This window comes from Oncorhynchus kisutch, unplaced genomic scaffold, assembly GCF_002021735.2.
Source record: "Oncorhynchus kisutch isolate 150728-3 unplaced genomic scaffold, Okis_V2 scaffold3960, whole genome shotgun sequence".
NCBI classification, from domain to species: Eukaryota; Metazoa; Chordata; class Actinopteri; order Salmoniformes; family Salmonidae; genus Oncorhynchus; species Oncorhynchus kisutch.
This window is the reverse complement of record NW_022265905.1, coordinates 135,001-152,500: the sequence shown is the minus strand read 5'-3', so window position 1 is coordinate 152,500 and position 17,500 is coordinate 135,001. Positions and strand designations below refer to the sequence as shown.

The window sequence follows — 17,500 nt, the reverse complement described above, 5'->3', positions numbered from 1 at the left end:
GAGACAGACACTCTCTCTCTGTGTGTCTCTGTCCCTCTCTGTCCGTGTCTCTCTCTTAAAGAGACAGAGAGACCGAGACACAGAGAGAGACAGAGAGAGGTACCTTTCGGGTCACTCACAGAGAGAGAGACAGAGACACAGAGAGAGAGACACACAGAGAGACGTACCTTTGGTCTTCCTGTGTAGGGAGAGGGCAGCTTTGAGGCGACTCCAGGTGTGAGTCTCAGGAGTGAGGTTGACCAGCAGAGAGGACAGATGGAGTCTGGTACCACGAACTGGAGTCCCCAATACCATACGGTCTGATAGACTGGATACCTGGAACAATATAATATAATACTGTCTGATAGACTGGATACCTGGAACATTATAATATAATACTGTCTGATAGAATGGATACCTGGAACAATATAATATAATACTGTCTGATAGACTGGATACCTGGAACATTATAATATAATACTGTCTGATAGACTGGATACCTGGAACATTATAATATAATACTGTCTGATAGACTGGATACCTGGAACAATATAATATAATACTGTCTGATAGAATGGATACCTGGAACATTATAATATAATACTGTCTGATAGACTGGATACCTGGAACAACATAATATAATACTGTCTGATAGACTGGATAGCTGGAACAATATAATATAATACTGTCTGATAGACTGGATACCTGGAACAATATAATATAATACTGTCTGATAGACTGGATACCTGGAACAATATAATATAATACTGTCTGATAGACTGGATACCTGGAACAATATAATATAATACTGTCTGATAGACTGGATACCTGGAACATTATAATATAGTAGAGTAGTATGCAAAGTAGAAATAAAAATAATGGGGTGCAAAGGAGCAAAATTAATTAATTAATTAAAATTAAATACAGTTGGGAAAGAGGTAGTTGTTTGGGCTAAATTATAGGTGGGCTATGTACAGGTGCAGTAATCTGTGAGTTGCTCTGACAGCTGGTGCTTAAAGCTAGTGAGGGAGATAAGTGTTTCCAGTTTCAGAGATTTTTGTAGTTCGTTCCAGTCATTGGCAGCAGAGAACTGGAAGGAGAGGCGGCCAAAGAAAGAATTGGTTTTGGGGGTGACTAGAGAGATATACCTGCTGGAGCGTGTGCTACAGGTGGGAGATGCTATGGTGACCAGCGAGCTGAGATAAGGGGGGACTTTACCTAGCAGGGTCTTGTAGATGACATGGAGCCAGTGGGTTTGGCGACGAGTATGAAGCGAGGGCCAGCCAACGAGAGCGTACAGGTCGCAGTGGTGGGTAGTATATGGGGCTTTGGTGATAAAACGGATTGCACTGTGATAGACTGCATCCAGTTTGCTGAGTAGAGTATTGGAGGCTATTTTATAGATGACCAAAGTCGAGGATTGGTAGGATGGTCAGTTTTACAAGGGTATGTTTGGCAGCATGAGTGAAGGATGCTTTGTTGCGAAATAGGAAGCCAATTCTAGATTTAACTTTGGATTGGAGATGTTTGATATGGGTCTGGAAGGAGAGTTTACAGTCTAACCAGACACCTAAGTATTTGTAGTTGTCCACGTATTCTAAGTCAGAGCCGTCCAGAGTAGTGATGTTGGACAGGCGGGTAGGTGCAGGTAGCGATCGGTTGAAGAGCATGCATTTAGTTTTACTTGTATTTAAGAGCAATTGGAGGCCACGGAAGGAGAGTTGTATGGCATTGAAGCTTGCCTGGAGGGTTGTTAACATTATAATATAATACTGTCTGATAGACTGGATACCTGGAACATTATAATATAATACTGTCTGATAGAATGGATACCTGGAACAATATAATATAATACTGTCTGATAGACTGGATACCTGGAACATCATAATATAATACTGTCTGATAGACTGGATACCTGGAACAATATAATATAATACTGTCTGATAGACTGGATACCTGGAACATTATAATATAATACTGTCTGATAGACTGGATACCTGGAACATTATAATATAATACTGTCTGATAGACTGGATACCTGGAACAATATAATATAATACTGTCTGATAGAATGGATACCTGGAACATTATAATATAATACTGTCTGATAGAATGGATACCTGGAACATTATAATATAATACTGTCTGATAGACTGGATACCTGGAACATCATAATATAATACTGTCTGATAGACTGGATACCTGGAACAATATAATATAATACTGTCTGATAGACTGGATACCTGGAACAATATAATATAATACTGTCTGATAGACTGGATACCTGGAACATTATAATATAATACTGTCTGATAGACTGGATACTACCTAATGACTACCTACTGACCTTTTGGTGTGTGTGTTTGTGCATACTACCTCCTGACCTTTTGGTGTGTGTGTGTGTGTGTGTGTGGATACCACCTACCCCGTGTGTGTGTGTGTGGATACTACCTCCTGACCTTTTGGTGTGTGTGTGTGTGTGGATACCACCTGCCCTGTGTGTGTGTGTGTGTGTGTGTGTGTGTGTGTGTGTGGATACCACCTACCCCATGTGTGTGTTGAGCAGACAGCAGTTCAGTAATGCTGCAGTCCCCAGCTCGGCCAGGGGGAGGTGCTGCTCTGCTGTTGGGAGCTCCGTCTCTCCTTCCCCAGCGGCTCACACTCACACCGCTCACACACATCTTCCTACTGGTGGCGGGCCGCTCCCGAGACACGCTCCTCCGCTCTTTAGGAGCTCCTCCCACCTTCCTACTGGTGGCGGGCCGCTCCCGAGACACGCTCCTCCGCCTCCGCTCTTTAGGAGCTCCTCCCACCTTCCTTCTGTGGGGGTTTTCCCTGGGAACGTGGTCTTTAGGGACGAGACTGTCCCTGGGAACGTGGTCTTTAGGGACGAGACTGTCCCTGGGAACGTGGTCTATAGGGCCGAGACTGTCCTTGGGAACGTGCTCTATAGGGACGAGACTGTCCATGGGAACGTGGTCTTTAGGGACGAGACTGTCCATGGGAACGTGGTCTTTAGGGACGAGACTGTCCTTGGGAACCTGCTCTATAGGGCCGAGACTGTCCCTGGGAACGTGCTCTATAGGGACGAGACTGTCCCTGGGAACGTGGTCTATAGGGACGAGACTGTCCCTGGGAACGTGCTCTTTAGGGACGAGACTGTCCCTGGGAACGTGCTCTTTAGGGACGAGACTGTCCCTGGGAACGTGCTCTTTAGGGACGAGACTGTCCCTGGGAACGTGCTCTTTAGGGACGAGACTGTCCCTGGGAACGTGCTCTTTAGGGACGAGACTGTCCCTGGGAACGTGCTCTTTAGGGACGAGACTGTCCCTGGGAACGTGCTCTTTAGGGACGAGACTGTCCCGCCCGTTGTCGTGTGACCGTGTCTGGTCGATGCAGGGTGAACATGTGGTGTCATCGTGCAGTTTGTGTCTCTCTAGCCGTACGGCACAGCACCGTGTCAGACACCTCTCCTTCACGACCTCAGCCAGCCAATCCTGTCCCACCATCGCTGACACAAAATGGCTGCCGTCCTCAGTTTCCTCCCCGGCCCTGTCTGGGTCAGTCTGCTCACAGGCAACCGCGGAGAACAGCTCCGGGCTCGGCTGCTCACCAACGCCATCTTGGATCGCTGAGCCTCCATTCCGGCTCCTGTTACTCCTCAGACTGGTTGATCCACGGGGAGTCGGCTCTTCACGGGTTCCTACCTCTGGTTGTCCCACTGCCTGGCCCAGGGACGACAGCTGGCGCAGCTCTGTGAGAGAGAGGGGGTCCTCTGGAACATTGAGCTCCTCCTGGGTGGTGCTCAGAGAGATGGGTGGACGGAGGAAGGAGGGAGGAGGAGGGAGGGCACGTGAGCTGGGGGTGGAGGAGAAGAGAGGTTTCCTGTGGCAGGAGCGCTCGGGCGACTCGTTCAGAGAGATATCTCGTAGGAAACCGTTACTGTTGGTTACTCCGCTGTTACCCAGGTCGGCCAATGAGCTGTCAGCGTTGGCCAGGGCCCGGCGGCGCCCCTGTTTGGCACGGCGAGGGAAGGAACGCTGGACCCCTCCCCCTTCTTCTCTTCCACCCTGGACGAAGTCATCAGAGGAGTTGAGGCTGAGCTGGGCTAGCAGGACCTGAGAAGACAAGAGACACACACAGAGAGACAGAGACACACAGAAAGAGAGACACACAGAGAGAGAGAGACAGACACACAAACAGAGAGATACAGAGACACACAGAGAGACAGACACACAGAGAGAGACAGAGAGACACACACAGAGAGACACACACAGAGAGACAGAGAGACACTCACAGAGAGAGAGACAGAGTCACAAACAGAGAGAGACAGACAGGGGTTAGGATGTCTCAGGGGACACGATGTAGCTCAGAATTTATGACCAGAGCCACTATGGAGAAGGGATGGAGCGGGCGAACGGGGCCTCGGGGGAGTGATGGTAGGATGGAGCGGGAGAACGGGGCCTCGGGGGGAGTGACGGCAGGATGGAGCGGATCGGCAGAACGGAGCCTCGGGGGGAGTGACGGTACGATGGAGCGGATAGGGAGAACGGGGCCTCGGGGGGAGTGACGGTACGATGGAGCAGATCGGGAGAACGGGGCCTCGGGGGGAGTGACGGTAGGATGGATTGGGAGAACGGGGCCTCGGGGGGAGTGACGGTAGGATGGATCGGGAGAACGGGGCCTCGGGGAGTGATGGTAGGATGGATCGGAAGAACGGGGCCTCAGGGGGAGTGACGGTAGGATGGAGCGGAGCGGGAGAACGGGGCCTCGGGGGAGTGACGGTAGGATGGAGCGGAACAGAGTAGTGAAGGAAGGATGGAGTGGATTGGAATGGGCCTTACACTGAGTTTCCTCTTGGGGGCTTTGTGTTTGGCGGTTGTTGCTCCCCTACGATGAGTCACAAACTTCCCTAGAGCCAAAACTGGAGACGGACTGAGAGAGAGAGAGAGAGACAAACAGAGAGAGAGTCTATTGAAACCTGATTGATCGACTGATAGAGCAGAACAGATTGAGGGCAGCAGGCAGCCTAGTGGTTAGAGTGTAGAGGAGGCAGGTAGCCTAGTGGTTAGAGTGTAGAGGAGGCAGGTAGTCTAGTGGTTAGAGTGTAGAGGAGGCAGGTAGTCCAGTGGTTAGAGGAGGCAGGTAGCCTAGTGGTTAGAGTGTAGAGGAGGCAGGTAGTCTAGTGGTTAGAGTGTAGAGGAGGCAGGTAGCCTAGTGGTTAGAGTGTAGAGGAGGCAGGTAGTCTAGTGGTTAGAGTGTAGAGGAGGCAGGTAGTCTAGTGGTTAGAGTGTAGAGGAGGCAGGTAGTCTAGTGGTTAGAGTGTAGAGGAGGCAGGTAGCCTAGTGGTTAGAGTTTAGAGGAGGCAGGTAGCCTAGTGGTTAGAGTTTAGAGGAGGCAGGTAGCCTAGTGGTTAGAGTGTAGAGGAGGCAGGTAGCCTAGCGGTTAGAGTGTAGAGGAGGCAGGTAGCCTAGTGGTTAGAGGAGGCAGGTAGTCTAGTGGTTAGAGTGTAGAGGAGGCAGGTAGCCTAGTGGTTAGAGTGTAGAGGAGGCAGGTAGTCTAGTGGTTAGAATGTAGAGGCGGCAGGTAGCCTAGTGGTTAGAGTGTAGAGGAGGCAGGTAGCCTAGTGGTTAGAGTTTAGAGGAGGCAGGTAGCCTAGTGGTTAGAGTGTAGAGGAGGCAGGTAGCCTAGTGGTTAGAGTGTAGAGGAGGCAGGTAGCCTAGTGGTTAGAGTGTAGAGGAGGCAGGTAGCCTAGTGGTTAGAGTGTAGAGGAGGCAGGTAGCCTAGTGGTTAGAGTGTAGAGGAGGCAGGTAGTCTAGTGGTTAGAGTGTAGAGGAGGCAGGTAGTCTAGTGGTTAGAGTGTAGAGGAGGCAGGTAGCCTAGTGGTTAGAGGAGGCAGGTAGCCTAGTGGTTAGAGGAGGCAGGTAGCCTAGTGGTTAGTGTAGAGGAGGCAGGTAGTCTAGTGGTTAGAGTGTAGAGGAGGCAGGTAGCCTAGTGGTTAGAGTGTAGAGGAGGCAGGTAGTCTAGTGGTTCGAGTGTAGAGGAGGCAGGTAGTCTAGTGGTTAGAGTGTAGAGGAGGCAGGTAGCCTAGTGGTTAGAGTGTAGAGGAGGTAGGTAACCTAGTGGTTAGAGTGTAGAGGAGGCAGGTAGTCTAGTGGTTAGAGTGTAGAGGAGGCAGGTAGCCTAGTGGTTAGAGTGTAGAGGAGGCAGGTAGCCTAGTGGTTAGAGTGTAGAGGAGGCAGGTAGCCTAGTGGTTAGAGGAGGCAGGTAGCCTAGTGGTTAGAGGAGGCAGGTAGCCTAGTGGTTAGAGTGTAGAGGAGGCAGGTAGCCTAGTGGTTAGAGTGTAGAGGAGGCAGGTAGCCTAGTGGTTAGAGTGTAGGGGAGGCAGGTAGCCTAGTGGTTAGAGGAGGCAGGTAGTCTAGTGGTTAGAGTGTAGAGGAGGCAGGTAGCCTAGTGGTTAGAGGAGGCAGGTAGTCTAGTGGTTAGAGTATAGAGGGGGCAGGTAGCCTAGTGGTTAGAGTGTAGAGGAGGCAGGTAGCCTAGTGGTTAGAGTGTAGAGGAGGCAGGTAGCCTAGTGGTTAGAGTGTAGAGGAGGCAGGTAGCCTAGTGGTTAGAGTGTAGGGGAGGCAGGTAGCCTAGTGGTTAGAGGAGGCAGGTAGTCTAGTGGTTAGAGTGTAGAGGAGGCAGGTAGCCTAGTGGTTAGAGGAGGCAGGTAGTCTAGTGGTTAGAGTATAGAGGGGGCAGGTAGCCTAGTGGTTAGAGTGTAGAGGAGGCAGGTAGCCTAGTGGTTAGAGGAGGCAGGTAGCCTAGTGGTTAGAGGAGGCAGGTAGTCTAGTGGTTAGAGTATAGAGGGGGCAGGTAGCCTAGTGGTTAGAGTGTAGAGGAGGCAGGTAGCCTAGTGGTTAGAGTGTAGAGGGGGCAGGTAGCCTAGTGGTTAGAGGAGGCAGGTGGCCTAGTGGTTAGAGGAGGCAGGTAGCCTAGTGGTTAGAGGAGGCAGGTAGTCTAGTGGTTAGAGGAGGCAGGTAGTCTAGTGGTTAGAGTGTAGAGGAGGCAGGTAGCCTAGTGGTTAGAGTATAGAGGGGGCAGGTAGCCTAGTGGTTAGAGTGTAGAGGAGGCAGGTAGCCTAGTGGTTAGAGTGTAGAGGAGGCTGTCGTTCTGCCCCTAAACAAGGCAGGTAACCCACTGTTCCCCGGTAGGCCGTCATTGTAAATAAGAATTTGTTCTTAACGGACTTGACTAGTTAAATAAAGGTTAAATTAATGAAAAATGTAAAAGTCTGACTGTGTCCTGGCTCTAGCTGTGGTGTGTTTGGAGCGTTTAGAGTTGGGTTGTCTGCTGGTCGTTGTCTCTCCATCACTCTCACTGGAGCTCACAATACGCTGGGCCTTCCGACCAGCATGCCTCAACAATGGCTTCCTAAAACACACACACACACACACACAGGTCAGATACAGACAGACGGGTCAGATCGAGACAGACGGGTCAGATCGAGACAGACGGGTCAGATCGAGACAGACGGGTCAGATCGAGACAGACGGGTCAGATCGAGACAGACAGACGGGTCAGATCGAGACAGACAGACGGGTCAGATCGAGACAGACAGACGGGTCAGATCGAGACAGACAGACGGGTCAGATCGAGACAGACAGACAGACGGGTCAGATCGAGACAGACAGACAGACGGGTCAGATCGAGACAGACAGACGGGTCAAACATTTGAAGACCAGAAAGGTAATGCCACCAGTCTGACCTGGCTGTGTTGTTGCTCTGCTGCTGGGGAGGAGGAAGAGGAGGAGGAGGGACGATGAAGATGTTCTCTTCATCACTGTCCTGCTCTCTCAGACAGGACAGGGCTTTGGTCTTCGCTAGTCGCAGCTCACTACTGATATCTGCTGTCCAGGACAGGGCTTTGGTCTTAGCCGGCCGCAGCGCTCTACTGCCATCTGCTGTACTTCTCTTTCTCCCTCTGGAACAGGGGAAGGGAGGCCGGGAGGAGAGGAAGAGGATGTTTTCATATCAGTGCAGAGGTCACAGTTTAGATGGTGAGATAAAGAGAGAGAGAAGAAGACACAGAGAAAGCAGAGAAGACCATAGAAGAAGACACAGAGAGAGCAGAGAAGACCATAGAAGAAGACACAGAGAGAGCAGAGAAGACCATAGAAGAAGACACAGAGAGAGCAGAGAAGACCATAGAAGAAGACACAGAGAGAGCAGAGAAGACCATAGAAGAAGACACAGAGAGAGCAGAGAAGACACCTGATTCAGCTAGCTAATCTATCTAGGAGAAGCTAGACCCCCCACACCTGATTCAGCTAGCTAATCTATCTAGGAGAAGCTAGACCCCCCACACCTGATTCAGCTAGCTAATCTATCTAGGAGAAGCTAGACCCCCCACACCTGATTCAGCTAGCTAATCTATCTAGGAGAAGCTAGACCCCCCACACCTGATTCAGCTAGCTAATCTATCTAGGAGAAGCTAGACCCACCACACCTGATTCAGCTAGCTAATCTATCTAGGAGAAGCTAGACCCCCCACACCTGATTCAGCTAGCTAATCTATCTAGGAGAAGCTAGACCCCCCACACCTGATTCAGCTAGCTAATCTATCTAGGAGAAGCTAGACCCACCCCACCTGATTCAGATAGCTAATCTATCTAGGAGAAGCTAGACCCACCACACCTGATTCAGCTAGCTAATCTATCTAGGAGAAGCTAGACCCCCCACACCTGATTCAGCTAGCTAATCTATCTAGGAGAAGCTAGACCCCCCACACCTGACTCAGCTAGCTAATCTATCTAGGAGAAGCTAGACCCCCCACACCTGACTCAGCTAGCTAATCTATCTAGGAGAAGCTAGACCCCCCACACCTGATTCAGCTAGCTAATCTATCTAGGAGAAGCTAGACCCACCCCACCTGATTCAGCTAGCTAATCTATCTAGGAGAAGCTAGACCCCCCACACCTGATTCAGCTAGCTAATCTATCTAGGCCCTGGTCTGCTGAGCAGGAACGGAGCAAGAGCCTGAATGCCCAGATCACTCGCTCTTCAGGGGGAAGAGAAGTCTCTTACCTCTTGGCTGGGGGTTTGGGGCTGGAGGGCTCAGCGATGGACAGGTCAGAGGAAGAGGTGCTGGCGAAAACCTGTTTTCGGTTGTCAGGGGAGATCCAGGCCTCCAACTTCCGGTTCTGTTTGCCGTAGGTCTTCATGAACAACGGTCGGCCTGCTCGGTTCATCTTTACTCTTTTTTTGCAGGGTCCGTTTCAGCAACAAGAAGATCGGGAACCGACTGTCAAATGACAAAATAATGGTAACAAGGGGCGTATTCGTTACGTATACCGTTGACCGTTAAAGAACCAAATGGAAGCAAAACGAGGGTTTCTATTGGACAAATTCAGGTAGGCGCCTTCCTGTTTCGTTCAGTACGCTTCCGTTTAATAAACGTTTCCCAACAGACTTGGCGTAATGAATACGCCCCAGTTGACATATTAGGACTAAACGTTAGTTTATATCCTCTATGCTTCCGTTTTTCTCAATTCATGTAACGTTAGTTAACGACAGGAAAATAACATATGGGGGAATAAAAACAAAAGTGGCATCTTTACATTGTGATTTGTTCTTACTATGACTAGTCAGCTTAACTATAATACCTAAAAACAGTCTCTCTCCATAGATACATCGGTATCATTTACTTTTTTGTGTTGTTGTTGTTGACAGAGTAACGTTACAATGTTTATCTCCCCCCCACAGTTACTGTCGTGACAGTAAACTCGGTTATCGTCCACAATCTGACAAAATACTCACCGAACTCAAACATTACCGTGGTAACCGTCTCTATCCGTTATCACACCTTTTTATTTTTAGATTTAAAGTTAATTCATTTAGCAACGGGATGAAATATAAGTATGAAATATAAGTCTTTATTCCGTTTTCAACAACAGCTCAGGATAGAGTCCCGCTCCCCCGGTTCAAACGACACGACGCTTTCTCATTGGTCGAAACTCCACCGGATGTGAGGTTGTCTAAATATAAAACACGTTAGAAGCACTTCCTCAAACAGCGCCGCCTGTTGGGACGGAAGGTGCGTCGAAAACTTAATGTGGACAATATAAATATATTATATGTAAATAAATAAATCAATTTTAAGGACATAATTTTTTTTTAAATTAAAAAATGGATACCTTGATATCAATATAAGGTTGAATATGACGTGATATAGTCTTTGTATTTCAATAATGTTTTTTAGTTTCAAGCAGAATCGTTGTCACTCATTCTGGAAGGTTGAAACGTAACCAAGGAAACCACCAGCGGGTTCCCATTGAGCCAGTACAGCAAAATATATTTATTGAGTATATGTCAAAATTAAAATCTAATTTTTATTTGTCACGTACACATATTTTGCAAAAGTTTTCGTGGGTGTAGCAAAATTTAACAGTGCAATAACACCTAACAAAACAATACACGCAAATTGTTAATTACACTAATTACATTAAGAAATGTAGAGATATTAGGGCGAGCAATGTCAGAGTTCAGAATATAAACATATTACATATGTATATGATGGTGTGTATAGACAAAATGGACTTTATATGAATAGAGAAGAAGTGGACAACAGTAGTTATATAGGATGAACTAGAATACAGTATATCCATATGAAGTGGACAGCAGGATGAACCATGACTAGAATACAGTATAGACATATGAAGTGGACAGCAGTAGTTATATAGGATGAACCATGACTAGAATACAGTATATACATATGAAGTGGACAGCAGTAGTTATATAGGATGAACTAGAATACTGTATATCCATATGAAGTGGACAGCAGGATGAACCATGACTAGAATACAGTATATCCATATGAAGTGGACAACAGGATGAACCATGACTAGAATACAGTATATCCATATGAAGTGGACAGCAGTAGTTATATAGGATGAACTAGAATACAGTATATCCATATGAAGTGGACAGCAGTAGTTATATAGGATGAACTAGAATACAGTATATATATATGAAGTGGACAACAGTAGTTATATAGGATGGACTAGAATACAGTATATATATATGAAGTGGACAACAGGATGAACCATGACTAGAATACAGTATATATATATGAAGTGGACAACAGTAGTTATATAGGATGGACTAGAATACAGTATATCCATATGAAGTGGACAACAGGATGAACCATGACTAGAATACAGTATATATATATGAAGTGGACAACAGTAGTTATATAGGATGAACCATGACTAGAATACAGTATATCCATATGAAGTGGACAACAGTAGTTATATAGGATGAACTAGAATACAGTATATCCATATGAAGTGGACAGCAGTAGTTATATAGGATGAACCATGACTAGAATACAGTATATCCATATGAAGTGGACAACAGTAGTTATATAGGATGAACCATGACTAGAATACAGTATATCCATATGAAGTGGACAGCAGTAGTTATATAGGATGAACCATGACTAGAATACAGTATATCCATATGAAGTGGACAACAGTAGTTATATAGGATGAACTAGAATACAGTATATCCATATGAAGTGGACAACAGGAGTTATATAGGATGAACTAGAATACAGTATATCCATATGAAGTGGACAACAGTAGTTATATAGGATGAACCATGACTAGAATACAGTATATCCATATGAAATGGACAACAGTAGTTATATAGGATGAACTAGAATACAGTATATCCATATGAAGTGGACAGCAGTAGTTATATAGGATGAACCAGGACTAGAATACAGTATATCCATATGAAGTGGACAACAGTAGTTATATAGGATGAACCAGGACTAGAATACAGTATATCCATATGAAGTGGACAACAGTAGTTATATAGGATGAACTAGAATACAGTATATCCATATGAAGTGGACAGCAGTAGTTATATAGGATGGACTAGAATACAGTATATATATATGAAGTGGACAACAGTAGTTATATAGGATGAACCATGACTAGAATACAGTATATCCATATGAAGTGGACAACAGTAGTTATATAGGATGAACCATGACTAGAATACAGTATATACATATGAAGTGGACAACAGTAGTTATATAGGATGAACCATGACTAGAATACAGTATATCCATATGAAGTGGACAACAGTAGTTATATAGGATGAACTAGAATACAGTATATCCATATGAAGTGGACAACAGTAGTTATATAGGATGAACCATGACTAGAATACAGTATATATATATGAAGTGGACAACAGTAGTTATATAGGATGGACTAGAATACAGTATATATATATGAAGTGGACAACAGTAGTTATATAGGATGAACCATGACTAGAATACAGTATATCCATATGAAGTGGACAACAGTAGTTATATAGGATGGACTAGAATACAGTATATATATATGAAGTGGACAACAGTAGTTATATAGGATGAACCATGACTAGAATACAGTATATCCATATGAAGTGGACAACAGTAGTTATATAGGATGAACCATGACTAGAATACAGTATATACATATGAAGTGGACAACAGTAGTTATATAGGATGAACCATGACTAGAATACAGTATATCCATATGAAGTGGACAACAGTAGTTATATAGGATGAACTAGAATACAGTATATCCATATGAAGTGGACAACAGTAGTTATATAGGATGAACCATGACTAGAATACAGTATATATATATGAAGTGGACAACAGTAGTTATATAGGATGAACTAGAATACAGTATATCCATATGAAGTGGACAGCAGTAGTTATATAGGATGAACCATGACTAGAATACAGTATATCCATATGAAGTGGACAACAGTAGTTATATAGGATGGACTAGAATACAGTATATCCATATGAAGTGGACAACAGTAGTTATATAGGATGGACTAGAATACAGTATATCCATATGAAGTGGACAGCAGTAGTTATATAGGATGAACTAGAATACAGTATATCCATATGAAGTGGACAGCAGGATGAACCATGACTAGAATACAGTATATCCATATGAAGTGGACAGCAGTAGTTATATAGGATGAACCATGACTAGAATACAGTATATCCATATGAAGTGGACAGCAGTAGTTATATAGGATGAACTAGAATACAGTATATCCATATGAAGTGGACAGCAGTAGTTATATAGGATGAACTAGAATACAGTATATCCATATGAAGTGGACAACAGTAGTTATATAGGATGAACTAGAATACAGTATATCCATATGAAGTGGACAGCAGTAGTTATATAGGATGAACTAGAATACAGTATATCCATATGAAGTGGACAGCAGGATGAACCATGACTAGAATACAGTATATACATATGAAGTGGACAACAGTAGTTATATAGGATGAACCATGACTAGAATACAGTATATCCATATGAAGTGGACAACAGTAGTTATATAGGATGAACCATGACTAGAATACAGTATATACATATGAAGTGGACAACAGTAGTTATATAGGATGAACCATGACTAGAATACAGTATATACATATGAAGTGGACAACAGTAGTTATATAGGATGAACCATGACTAGAATACAGTATATCCATATGAAGTGGACAGCAGTAGTTATATAGGATGGACTAGAATACAGTATATCCATATGAAGTGGACAACAGTAGTTATATAGGATGAACCATGACTAGAATACAGTATATCCATATGAAGTGGACAGCAGTAGTTATATAGGATGAACCATGACTAGAATACAGTATATCCATATGAAGTGGACAGCAGTAGTTATATAGGATGAACCATGACTAGAATACAGTATATCCATATGAAGTGGACAGCAGTAGTTATATAGGATGGACTAGAATACAGTATATATATATGAAGTGGACAGCAGTAGTTATATAGGATGAACCATGACTAGAATACAGTATATCCATATGAAGTGGACAACAGTAGTTATATAGGATGAACTAGAATACAGTATATCCATATGAAGTGGACAGCAGTAGTTATATAGGATGAACTAGAATACAGTATATCCATATGAAGTGGACAGCAGGATGAACCATGACTAGAATACAGTATATACATATGAAGTGGACAACAGTAGTTATATAGGATGAACCATGACTAGAATACAGTATATCCATATGAAGTGGACAACAGTAGTTATATAGGATGAACCATGACTAGAATACAGTATATACATATGAAGTGGACAACAGTAGTTATATAGGATGAACCATGACTAGAATACAGTATATACATATGAAGTGGACAACAGTAGTTATATAGGATGAACCATGACTAGAATACAGTATATCCATATGAAGTGGACAGCAGTAGTTATATAGGATGGACTAGAATACAGTATATCCATATGAAGTGGACAACAGTAGTTATATAGGATGAACCATGACTAGAATACAGTATATCCATATGAAGTGGACAGCAGTAGTTATATAGGATGAACCATGACTAGAATACAGTATATCCATATGAAGTGGACAGCAGTAGTTATATAGGATGAACCATGACTAGAATACAGTATATCCATATGAAGTGGACAGCAGTAGTTATATAGGATGGACTAGAATACAGTATATATATATGAAGTGGACAGCAGTAGTTATATAGGATGAACTAGAATACAGTATATCCATATGAAGTGGACAACAGTAGTTATATAGGATGAACTAGAATACAGTATATCCATATGAAGTGGACAACAGTAGTTATATAGGATGGACTAGAATACAGTATATCCATATGAAGTGGACAACAGTAGTTATATAGGATGGACTAGAATACAGTATATCCATATGAAGTGGACAACAGTAGTTATATAGGATGAACTAGAATACAGTATATCCATATGAAGTGGACAACAGTAGTTATATAGGATGAACCATGACTAGAATACAGTATATCCATATGAAGTGGACAACAGTAGTTATATAGGATGAACCATGACTAGAATACAGTATATCCATATGAAGTGGACAGCAGTAGTTATATAGGATGAACTAGAATACAGTATATATATATGAAGTGGACAGCAGTAGTTATATAGGATGAACTAGAATACAGTATATCCATATGAAGTGGACAGCAGTAGTTATATAGGATGAACTAGAATACAGTATATCCATATGAAGTGGACAGCAGTAGTTATATAGGATGAACTAGAATACAGTATATCCATATGAAGTGGACAGCAGTAGTTATATAGGATGAACTAGAATACAGTATATCCATATGAAGTGGACAGCAGTAGTTATATAGGATGAACCATGACTAGAATACAGTATATCCATATGAAGTGGACAGCAGTAGTTATATAGGATGAACCATGACTAGAATACAGTATATATATATGAAGTGGACAACAGTAGTTATATAGGATGAACCATGACTAGAATACAGTATATATATATGAAGTGGACAGCAGTAGTTATATAGGATGAACCATGACTAGAATACAGTATATCCATATGAAGTGGACAGCAGTAGTTATATAGGATGAACTAGAATACAGTATATCCATATGAAGTGGACAACAGTAGTTATATAGGATGAACTAGAATACAGTATATCCATATGAAGTGGACAGCAGTAGTTATATAGGATGAACTAGAATACAGTATATCCATATGAAGTGGACAGCAGTAGTTATATAGGATGAACCATGACTAGAATACAGTATATCCATATGAAGTGGACAGCAGTAGTTATATAGGATGAACCATGACTAGAATACAGTATATCCATATGAAGTGGACAGCAGTAGTTATATAGGATGGGTAAAATCGTATGTAAACATTATTAAAGTGATCTATGACTCTGTTTACACAGGGCAGCAGACTCTAAGGTGCAGGGTAGAGTACCGGGTGGTGCAGGGTAGTGTACCGGGTGGTGCAGGGTAGAGTACCGGGTGGTGCAGGGTAGAGTACCGGGTGGTAGTAGCAGGGTAGTGTACCGGGTGGTGCAGGGTAGAGTACCGGGTGGTAGTAGCAGGGTAGAGTACCGGGTGGTGCAGGGTAGAGTACCGGGTGGTGCAGGGTAGAGTACCGGGTGGTGCAGGGTAGAGTACCGGGTGGTGCAGGGTAGAGTACCGGGTGGTGCAGGGTAGAGTACCGGGTGGTGCAGGGTAGAGTACCGGGTGGTAGTAGCAGGGTAGTGTACCGGGTGGTGCAGGGTAGAGTACCGGGTGGTAGTAGCAGGGTAGTGTACCAGGTGGTGCAGGGTAGAGTACCGGGTGGTGCAGGGTAGTGTACCGGGTGGTGCAGGGTAGAGTACCGGGTGGTGCAGGGTAGTGTACTGGGTGGTGCAGGGTAGAGTACCAGGTGGAAGTATTAGGGTAGAGTACCGGGTGGTAGTAGCAGGGTAGAGTACCGGGTGGTAGTAGCAGGGTAGAGTACCGGGTGGTGCAGGGCAGAGTACTGGGTGGTGCAGGGCAGAGTACCGGGTGGTGCAGGGTAGTGTACCGGGTGGGAGCAGGGTAGTGTACCGGGTGGTACAGGGCAGAGTACCGGGTGGTGAGGGGTAGTGTACCGGGTGGTGCAGGGTAGTGTACCGGGTGGTGCAGGGCAGAGTACCGGGTGGTGCAGGGCAGAGTACCGGGTGGTGAGGGGTAGTGTACCGGGTGGGAGCAGGGTAGTGTACCGCGTGGGAGCAGGGTAGTGTACCGGATGGGAGTAGGGTAGTGTACCGGATGGTGCAGGGTAGAGTACCGGGTGGGAGCAGGGTAGTGTACCGGGTGGTGCAGGGTAGAGTACCGGGTGGTAGCAGGGTAGTGTACCGGGTGGTAGCAGGGTAGAGTACCGGGTGGTAGCAGGGTAGAGTACCGGGTGGTAGTAGCAGGGTAGAGTACCGTGTGGTAGTAGCAGGGTAGAGTACCGGGTGGTAGAAGCAGGGTAGAGTACCGGGTGGTGCAGGGCAGAGTACCGGGTGGTGCAGGGTAGTGTACCGGGTGGGAGCAGGGTAGTGTACCGGGTGGTACAGGGCAGAGTACCGGGTGGTGAGGGGTAGTGTACCGGGTGGTGAGGGGTAGTGTACCGGGTGGTAGCAGGGTAGAGTACCGGGTGGTAGCAGGGTAGTGTACCGGATGTGAGTAGGGTAGTGTACCGGATGGTGCAGGGTAGAGTACCGGGTGGGAGCAGGGTAGTGTACCGGGTGGTAGCAGGGTAGAGTACCGGGTGGTAGCAGGGTAGTGTACCGGGTGGTAGTAGCAGGGTAGAGTACCGAGTGGTGCAGGGCAGAGTATCGGGTGGTGCAGGGCAGAGTACCGGGTGGGAGCAGGGTAGTGTACCTGGTGGGAGCAGGGTAGTGTACCGCGTGGGAGCAGGGTAGTGTACCGGATGGGAGTAGGGTAGTGTACCGGATGGTGCAGGGTAGAGTACCGGGTGGGAGCAGGGTAGTGTACCGGATGGGAGTAGGGTAGTGTACCGGATGGTGCAGGGTAGAGTACCGGGTGGGAGCAGGGTAGTGTACCGGGTGGTAGCAGGGTAGAGTACTGGGTGGTAGCAGGGTAGTGTACCGGGTGGTAGTAGCAG

The 17,500-nt window shown here is 45.5% G+C and overlaps 1 protein-coding gene across 6 annotated transcripts in view; it reads right to left on the bottom strand.

Moving 5' to 3' along the window:
• The window catches only part of LOC109886932 (uncharacterized), a 35,099-nt gene extending 25,130 nt beyond the window's left edge, over nucleotides 1-9,969 (bottom strand). For 4 of the 6 annotated variants that reach the window (XR_004209141.1, XR_004209143.1, XR_004209142.1 and 1 more), the window contains exons 1-7: nucleotides 9,781-9,969; nucleotides 9,049-9,265; nucleotides 7,730-7,945; nucleotides 7,261-7,395; nucleotides 4,824-4,914; nucleotides 2,526-4,097; nucleotides 168-315 (exon numbers count right to left, since the gene is read on the bottom strand). Coding sequence is in view for 3 of the 6 variants with exons in the window: in XM_031821312.1 (XP_031677172.1) it covers nucleotides 168-315; nucleotides 2,526-4,097; nucleotides 4,824-4,914; nucleotides 7,261-7,395; nucleotides 7,730-7,945; nucleotides 9,049-9,212 (2,326 nt within the window). In the remaining 3 variants the exon portion in view is untranslated. The remainder of the gene's footprint in view (nucleotides 1-167; nucleotides 316-2,525; nucleotides 4,098-4,823; nucleotides 4,915-7,260; nucleotides 7,396-7,729; nucleotides 7,946-9,048; nucleotides 9,266-9,780) is intronic. The other 2 variants (XM_031821314.1, XM_031821313.1) reach the window with 2 other exon arrangements.
• Nucleotides 9,970-17,500: the final 7,531 nt, after the last annotated feature.